General features: G+C 38.5%; 1 protein-coding gene across 1 annotated transcript; it reads right to left on the bottom strand.

Annotated features, from left to right (window-relative positions):
• Positions 1–3,385: 3,385 nt before the first annotated feature.
• On the bottom strand, positions 3,386–9,287 carry DNTTIP2 (deoxynucleotidyltransferase, terminal, interacting protein 2; the record flags this gene model as incomplete). Its single annotated transcript, XM_009078663.1, has 6 exons — positions 3,386–3,479; positions 4,819–4,928; positions 5,486–5,650; positions 6,027–6,122; positions 6,755–6,890; positions 7,549–9,287. Coding segments are annotated over 6 exons (2,340 nt in total), but the record flags the coding sequence as incomplete, so codon positions are not given.
• Positions 9,288–9,526: the final 239 nt, after the last annotated feature.

Here is a 9,526-nt window from a genome sequence, read left to right as displayed (position 1 = left end):
CAAGCGGCACCCGCCGCCACCGAGCGCCGAGGCAAACCTATCGCTCCGCCCGGCACGGCGGAAAGAGATTTTTTCTGGTTACTTTCAAGCAACAAAACAAGCGCACAAAAAGCAGCAGGCCAAACCGAACACCTGAGTTAACACCGCGTTTTCTCACACATGCCTGCAGATAGATGTTGAAGAGCCGTTTTAACAAGCGCGGTCAAATTAGGTGGTAAAACAAGGCAGTGGCAAACCTCGATTTTGCTCAAGATGGAATAAATTATAAATGAATCTGATATATTATTCCTGTACTATTCGATTTCTGGGGTTTTTGATATGTTATTTTGAATCCTCCACGTGTGGCTACAGCTTCTTTTTGCAACTGTAAAAATGCTTATTTAAAAGCAATAAAGGAAGAACTGGAAATGAAACACACTATTAGGCACACAACCATCACTGTTTGCAGCACAGTAACCACTCCAGAATGCCACCGAGCTATAAAACACACAGCCCTCTACAGAAACAGCAAACTTCCTCAGAATTTGTAGCTAAATAGCAAAACCAAAACATCTCTACATTAACCCCACTGAAAGCAAGTACATCCAATGACAGAAGACAAAATGTTTCTCCTTGTTCAGTCACATTCAATGCATTTCAGTCCCAATTTCCCTGTGGCACCACAACAGCAACACCTGAGCCACTCAGCCTGCTCCCTGTTATACTGGTCCTTTGGCTGTGACACCTAGGAGATGGACTGTGAACTCCCTGGGCTGTACAGCAACTGGATAACCTCTGCCTCGAGGCCAAGAAGAAGAAATACTGGTAAAACCAAAGGGAGCATAAAGAAACAGGAGAAAGGAATTAATGCTGTCTATAAAATATTCTAGTGACATCTCAAACAGCAATAGGTGCCTGTGTAAAAAACCCAACACACTTCCTACTGCCCTTTCATCTCAGGGAAATTTATGGTTAATAATGGTTTACGTCAATAAAGGCAGAAGTACAAACTAACATAAATATTTCTGACAGCCCTTAAAAGAAAACACTACTTGCAATTGATAAGCAAAGCTTCACAAATGTTGATTTATTTCCCAAGAAATCTGGTAAGCCTAGGCAATCACATGGTGCATTTTTATTTTACCCTCTCTCCAGCACTTTAAACCTTATGTCAATTTTAATCAAATGTAACAGAAAGGTGGAGGAGTCCAAAATGTCACCTGTCTGTGCTCTTGTGAGAAGTGGTGGTTAAGGAAAGGTACTGTTCTAGTGTCTCAACTGACAGAGGCTGAAGCATGAGCTCAGGCAATAGGTGACCCACAGGCCAACACAACCTGCAAGGACTACCCTGCAGCCCCACACTGTCCCACCTTGTTTGCACAGAACAGGGGCACTTGCTTGTCACAGTGTGTGCCAAAACAGAGGGTATTAGAAATACCAAAGGAATGGATACAGACCATAAAAATCCCCTCACTAGCCTTGCTGCCTGTGAATTAACTTCTGTAATTAGCTACTGAGCAGCCTGAGCAATGGGCACAGAGTTGTTGCTTGCTATGTGACACCAAAGCCTGCAGGTGTTTCAGAGCCATACATTGCTTTTCCAAAGTTGGACTTGAACACTCCAGGATGCAACACAATGACAACTACTGTGGTGCCTTGTTTTCTTCTCAGTGTTCCGTATTAATTTTTGTGTCCATTCGCAGAACCAGTTATTTTTATTGGCTTTTTTTATTGTTGTGGAGAATTGAGATATTAGCATATGTATAGTTGTATTAGAATAGCATCTGCATGTTAACTGAGACCTGGGAACAGGTGGTTCTACTAGCACCTGTTTGATACTTCCCAATGAATTTACTTCACTTTGACATTAGTCATCTCCAGGCAGTGAGGACTTTTTAAAGACTCTAGATTCCTGCATGTCTCTGGTAGTAAAACATTATGGTCAACTTTGGAATGAAATAAAACACACCAAGGGATCAGGGGAAAATTTCTTTCAAGCTTCACTTGGTGGTCAATATATACCATGATGCTCATTTCAGCACAAATAGCTAATCCTTAAAAGAACAACTACTTCTCATTCTCAGCAGAAAACTTCATGGTTAATCATTGGCCAAGAGCAACCTTTACAATTCAGTGGTCATGGGATAAGAAAGCATTCAACACCACTGGCCCTCTGATAATCACTTCTAAATCCTTCTCACCCAATCCACCTAAGACAATGATAGTGCCAGATTTATTTCTTCTATTATCCACCTTTTCTGTTACCTAGGAGCAGTAGCTGAGTTACACTAATTGTAACAGCAATAAAATAACCAGGTCATCAAAAAACAACCAAATGCCACAACAGTTCTGACAATCACAGAAGGGGAACTGAGCTGATGACACCACTGGCTCTGAGGCTTTCCAGACTCACTCTATTACCTTAAGAACTACTCCAGGTCAGCTTCCAGACACAAACTGCACACCACGTCCTAGATAATGGATGCCAATGTCAAGTGATTTTCAAAAAGATCATTAGACAATTATCAATGGCAAAAATTAATAACATCAACATATAGATATAAAATTTTATATTCAGTCATATTACTTATATTATTTAGCAAACAATATGTAATTTGTATCTTCTTTAAACTTATGTATAAATCATATATATTATTTATATTATAATACACACACACAAAAATATAAAAGTATATGTGTAGGCACTGAATTCCAGGACATTCTCAATCTTATGATGATCAGTGTTGAGAGAAACCCTTCAGAACCAAACTATTTTTCAGTACCTTCTATTGCAGTGTTGGCCAGCAGCACCTCTGACAACACGTGGACAAATCCGTTCCAGCACACAATGTGTGCCAAGGTGAACTACACATGTAACTCCAAATGGAATTTACTAATTCATTGATGTAGTAATGATGACTGAAGCCTGAGAAGACCACAGCCTATGAAGTTGGATTTTGTACTTGGATTTAACAATATGCTTCACAGAATCATAGAATTTAGGGATTGGAATGGACCTTACAGATCATCTAGTCCCAACCCCCCCTGCCACGGGCAGGGACACCTCCTCACTAGATCAGGTTGCTCAAGGCTTCATCCAACCTGGCCTTGAACACTGCCAGAGTTGGGGCAGCCACCACTTACCTGGGCAACCTCTTCCAGTGTCTCACCACCCTTACAGTAAAAAACTTCTTCGCACATCATATCATTATCTTTTTACATAAGCATTAATTTAGATCTATGATAATTTGATAAAGCTCCCAAGTTCTCACTGAAGTAATTTCCCTAAACCTCAATTTGTACATGACCTGCAATCTTAAAAAAAAAAACAAAACACCACACCCAAAGCATTCCATAAAAGGTTTTATAACAAATAAATCGTTCCAGCTTGTTATTTTTCTTCGTCTTAATTGCGAAATTTCCTCTTCTTCCGATTCCTCTTCCCTGCTGCAAAAGCTGCTTTTTCACTCATGATCTCCTGATACTTCTTTTTATTATATCTGAACAAAATAGATAATTCACTTTTAAGCATGGTAAACCAAAGTTCAGGAAAAGTTAACATGGAAAGTGCTTTACATATGTCATTTGCCAAACTGAGTTCTCATTATTTCCTGAATAGGATTTCTTTGATTTTATACACTTATGCATAGGTAAAGGGGAAGCAACACTTAGATTGTGATAAATGCAGATAAATTTGTTTTGGAAGAAAATTCAACTAAAGAACCATCAATTTTGGCAAGGAGTTCTTCATTGCATATGCAAACACATTCTGGACACTTTGCTGAAACACAGCTACTGCTCACCAATTTCGACTACACGAACAAATTATATTCACTTTTATACTGCACTCTCACCAAACTCAAGACAATCAACCTTACTCTACTCAAGACTGCAAACTGAGGTAAGAGGAACACAAACAATCTAAGAGATGAACAGGCAATACTTACTGAGTACAAGTTGCTAGCTCCACTCATACAGCTCCTCATGCACCTGCACCAGTTACTGCAGCAGATCTCTGCACACTGAGCAGTACTGAGACTCTTAACTGCAACTCTGAAACCTGACTAATATCTGCTCTAATGCTGAAGTATCTGGTTAAAGCCCTTAATTAGCCACAACCTAAATTAACTGAATTTTGAATACATTAATTTTTAAAAATACCTTCTAATAAATACCTTATATATCAGGTCAGAAAACTAGTTAAGAAACACCTATACTAACCTGCCTTCCCAACATTATATAGTTAATTTACAAGTCTGACAAAATTAACTTTACAACCCCAAATCATGTACTGCTTCAAAGAAAACATGTCATTACGTGAAAAGGGAAGTGCAGATTAACATCATACGATAACCAGTACCAAAAATGGACCAACTAAAGGATCTACTCCAAAAACTGTAGTATGCAGACATTAATTAATCCAGTCATAATCTTCATGTCTTCTAGCACATTTTAGATTCCCATGACAGGTGGCAGACTGACATATTTATAAAATGAAGTATCAACATTCAAGAACTACAGACTGCTCTTTTCTATCAAAAATGCAAAAAAAAAACCACCTAAAAAATCAGTCTTTAAGAGTGGCTGCCAATAGCAATGACTAGAGTAGGATAAAACCCTCTCATGCCAATAAAACACGTCATCTCAGTATAACTATCCCCTGTCCTTTGGACCTTCTAAATGAAAGTGCCACTGAAGTGCTACAAGATTAAAAGGTTTTCTTTGAAGTATAAAAAAACCCCACCATAGAAGATGAATAAAATAAAAAAAAAAGTTACATAGTTGAAAACACTCCTCTCTTACACGGGATATTAGAATTACAATACTATTTTTAAATACCTTCTAAACTCAGAATCTGCAAGCAGCTCTTCAACAATTGTTCTCTTCCTTTGCTTCTTAGGGATCCGACTATGGTAAAAGTCTATGGGAGAATCCACCACAGTTCCAACCTAGAAAAGAGAAGTTCTTACTGTACAGCAAGATGTTGATTATTTTGCCTTTTTTTTTTTAAACCCTCAGTGACAAGCATAAAGGCACCTACAGAGCAGATCATAATATCTGTGTAATAAAAGTGCACAGTATTAAAATAATTGCATCATGTTTTATATGCATGTCACTCTTGGTCTCACTGCATAGTGCAGAGAGGAGAGCCCAAGCTTTAATGCTGTTAGAAGCATTTTAAAGGCCAATTATTTTCTACATACTTGTTTAAAAAGGCTACTACTTTAGAAAAGCACTGAAAATCTGGTCCACTGAGGGTGCAGAGTATGGATTCCATCAGATATTTGTTCACTACTATGCAATTAGCTGAAACTAAAAAAAAACCCCAGCATATACACATATGTAATAGAGAGTTAAAGAGCAGCAAACTGTATCCAAGTAATCAAAATACTTTAATAATTAAGATATGAAATTAAATCAACATAGAGGCTACCTACAAAATAGGCATTCTTAAACAGCTGTCAAAACTTCAGGAATACACCACCACCACCTGCTGCTTCCCTACCTGGAAGTACTTGGGCAGACCATCTCTATCATTCTTCTTATAAAAATGCTTCGGGTCCAACGAAGCTCTCATCTTCAAAACTTTCAGATCATTTTTCAGTTCATTTGTGATTTCTGGGGCTTTCATACCAAACCAGCCATCACCTGTTGTTTTCTCTCGCTCAGCCTATGATGCAATACCAAGAACAGTGAATTTGCATTCAGCAGCTAGGATGGGAACAGAATAAGAAACTTTTCCCTATACAAGATGGATAAAGCATTTAGAATGTAAATCTGTACCTTTAAAACATGTATTTTATGACCCTTATTATAAAGAAGATCATCAGCATTGTATCAATGGCAGATTTCTACCATCTGAGCATATCATCTTTAACTTCACTGTCCAGGTGGCTAAAAGGATGGCTCTCCACAGGGCAGCTCAAAGAAGACACTAAATTGATCACTCCACTTCCAGTGAGGCCTGTATATGCACTCAGTCCCAGCATGAGCCTTTCTACCAAAGCTTGTTTTGTTATTTGAGGCATTATCAGCTCTTCACTTACCCTGCGTTGTTTCTTTAGCTGGTGAAGTGACTCCCTGAAGGGTGGAACACATTCCTTTTTTTCAAAGTCTGGAGTTATTATACTCCTCTGCAAGAACTGTAAGAATTTTTTTCAACATTAGACAGTCACCTCACTGATACAAATTTACTGCTTAACTGTATTTACAGAGCCTACTAAAGGAATCATGCAGAATCTAGGCAAGCACTGTAATGCAATACTTGAGCTGCTTGGATTCCCAACAAGAGCAGTAGAAATCTTCAGAACAGAACCCTGGCCCACAACAGAAAGCAGCTGGCTGGCTCTGGAAGTGAGATAGGAAATGCACTATTCATGGGTGAGCTGAAGAAAACAGTCTCAAAATAAATAACACATTCCCTTTATCTCAAAAGGTATTTTAGGAATGAAACTGTTAATTCTGTATTAGGGAGAGTACAGACCTTTATTGACTGAAATTCAATCTGACTATGGACTAAATCTTGTCAGCAGACCTTCAGCTCAAGTATAACAAGACAAAATTGAGGCATAACCCACTTTGTTTAGCTTTACAAGGTAATGCTGGAATTTGCACTGCTTTTCAGTTTCTGATGTGTCACATATATTTAACAAATGGAAGTTCTCAGCAAACAATAAAAAGGATGCTCATTTAAAAGCAAACAAACCAACCTTATTCAACTAACATCCTTGTGTTACTGTAGTCACAGATAATCAAATAATTGCAAACACAGTACCTGGTCCTTCTTCTTCTCCTTCAGCTGCTCAGTTACACTTGATTTAGGCTTCTGTTTTTTTGCATCAAAGCTAATATATAAACCTCCAAGCTTCTTGATATTCAAACCAGGGTCTATGCTGCTGGAAAGACGTAAACTGAAAGAGGAACAGATCATTATTAGAATACTGCAATATGCATGAAGCTAAGCCTCCTACTGTCCTCTGAGAAGGATAACAGAAGAAATGTTTTTCTTATTCTTCCCACTTAGGTTCAGTTCTGCAATGATTTTAAGCCTTGCTGTCTAGATACATAATTTAGAGGCTAGTTTCACTTGAAGTGTCACCATCCACAGCACAGCAAGAACGGCACAAAATTATACGCAACTGTCTAGGATCAAAAAGCATGATCCAGTTAGGCAATATGTAAGGAATTTACTGGACTTTTTGTTATTTACATTCCAATTAAAAAAACCCGAAACACAATTAAGAAAACTGCAACCTGATAAGCAACTGAGTCAGCCTGACCAGTTTAACTCAGTTTTACATTATGCGTTTTAAGGTGAACACATACAACACATTCCACATGCCAAAAAAATCAGAGTTCTGTTCCTGCTATAAACAAAACTGAAAAAAACCTCAATTTATGCCCCATATTTGTATTTCATGGTATGTACAACCCTATTTTCCATGTCAATGTGACTTACGTGATTACTCCCTCATTTATTCTGCATCATTTAGCACTTAATGTATATATCCTGTGCAATGTGCTTGAATGAAATGCAGATTCTTTAGTTAATCCCAGAAAGATACTTACACATCAATCTTATTTTTCAAGAAATCATCATCTTCATCTTTTTCATCTTCATCTATCAATTCCTCTTCAGCCTCTTCCAAATCTGAGGATTCTTCACCTTTTTCACTTCCTTCATGCTTACTTTCAGCATCACTGTCTTGGTCTACCTCATCTAGATAATACTTTTGGCTAGAACTCATGCCAGGCTTGGTATCAATTACAAAAAGACCTTCAACATGCAGTGAACTGTTTTTTAAAGATTTGTTGAGGGAAGGAGTCCTCTCATCTGACTTTTTATGACACACATTCTTGTCATCTGTACCTATGTCTGCCACATCACTACTGTCAGATTCATCACTTGCTTTGTTTCGGAGCAACGGTGAAACAGAATCATTTCCACTGCTTGATCGTTTGCTGCTGTGGGATACAGCATATTCTTTTGTTTGATTTTCACTACTGTCTGCACTGATTTCAAGCATCCTGCTCTTAGCAATGCTGTCAGTTCCCTGTGCAGCACCCATGTCCTTGGGCAGGCTGCTCACTGCACTAGCCTGCTTACTCTTTCTTGATTTATCAGGAGAGGTGAAAGACTGCTCTGCATCTGCCTCAGCATCTGCTCCTCTGTGCTCAGGAATTTTTTCACTTTCATTTGGTGTTATTTGCCCTTGGGATTCTAGACGTTGTTTGGGACTCATGCAGTCAGTCAGAGAAATATACATAGACTTGAATTCCTCCACCCTGACACCTTTTCTACTGTCATTTTCGGGTATTTGGCCACAAGCTGCTTCTGAATCATCTGCCTCAACAGACTGGGTAGTTTGTATTGCTTTTTTCACAGGTGATTTTGTGTCGCTTTGTTTCATTTTTGTAAGACTGGTGTGTGTCACATCATTTAAAACCTCTTCTTTCACCTCTTCACTCCGGGTTGTATTAGCAGATTTGGAAGAATGTTTCCTTTTAAGTGGACTGTGTTCTGTATTATCCTCAGTGACATCTTCTGTGTCAGACACAAGTTCTGCAGCAGGCTTAGAATCAGAGATTATTACAGGCTCAGATAGAACAGTGTCCTCAATTAAATTCTCATCTTCTGAAACAATTCTCTTTCTTTTCTCAGTCTCCTTATTATTTTCTATTTGTGATTTCATTTTCATGCTTCTTGTAACTCGTTTGGTAGTGATGGATGGTTCCATATAGGAATTTAGGCAACATGATTCTGCATCAGAAATATCTTCACTCTGGGCTTCATAAACTGTACCTGGCTGCAATTTCCTTTTGCTTTGCCTACTTCTTTTAGTGCTGGTAACATTAGGCACCTGGACACCAGAAACAGCAGAGGAACAAGATTCTGCTTCAGAAGCATCATCTTCATCCAGAATCCTGCTTAACTTATTTAGAAACACTGTATTGTCACGTCTTTTTCTGTCAGGAGATTCTAGTTGAGAAGGAACTAAAATTTGTCGCCTTCTTGTTACCCTTACATACAAAGGTGTCTGGAGACCAGACACAGAAGAGCAGTTTGATTCTGCTTCTGACACATCTCCATCAGCTTGTGGTTCAGCAACTGATTGTGCTGAACGGACAGCTGCATTCTTATTCCTGCTAACCTGCACCTCTGAGTCATCACTGACATCTGACTTTGTTTCTGCATGTTCCAGCTCTTCAGACTGAGATTCCTGAATTACCTCTGGCTTACAAATCGATTTAGCAATTCTTCTAGTTGTACTCCTAGTCACAGGAGTACTGGTTTCAGCAGCTTCCACCTAGGAAAGGAGTGTAAAAAAAAAAAAAAAAAAGTGCTATGGACAGACAAAATAACCCCATAAAAGGATGCTGTAAACATCACTAAAAATCTTTTTCAACATATCTATTCAAGCTGACAATGTATTACATGTATTACATGTCCCTGTGTAGCCTTATCTGTGTGGAAGAAATGTTAACAAATTATACCTTGCTGGTCAAGGCAGGAGAAGAGACACACACAAGCTTTAAGCAATATAAA

Source organism: Acanthisitta chloris, unplaced genomic scaffold, assembly GCF_000695815.1.
Source record: "Acanthisitta chloris isolate BGI_N310 unplaced genomic scaffold, ASM69581v1 Scaffold44107, whole genome shotgun sequence".
In the NCBI taxonomy this organism is placed as follows: domain Eukaryota; kingdom Metazoa; phylum Chordata; class Aves; order Passeriformes; family Acanthisittidae; genus Acanthisitta; species Acanthisitta chloris.
The sequence above is the reverse complement of the archived record's forward strand: the minus strand, read 5'-3'. Positions and strand labels throughout refer to the sequence as shown.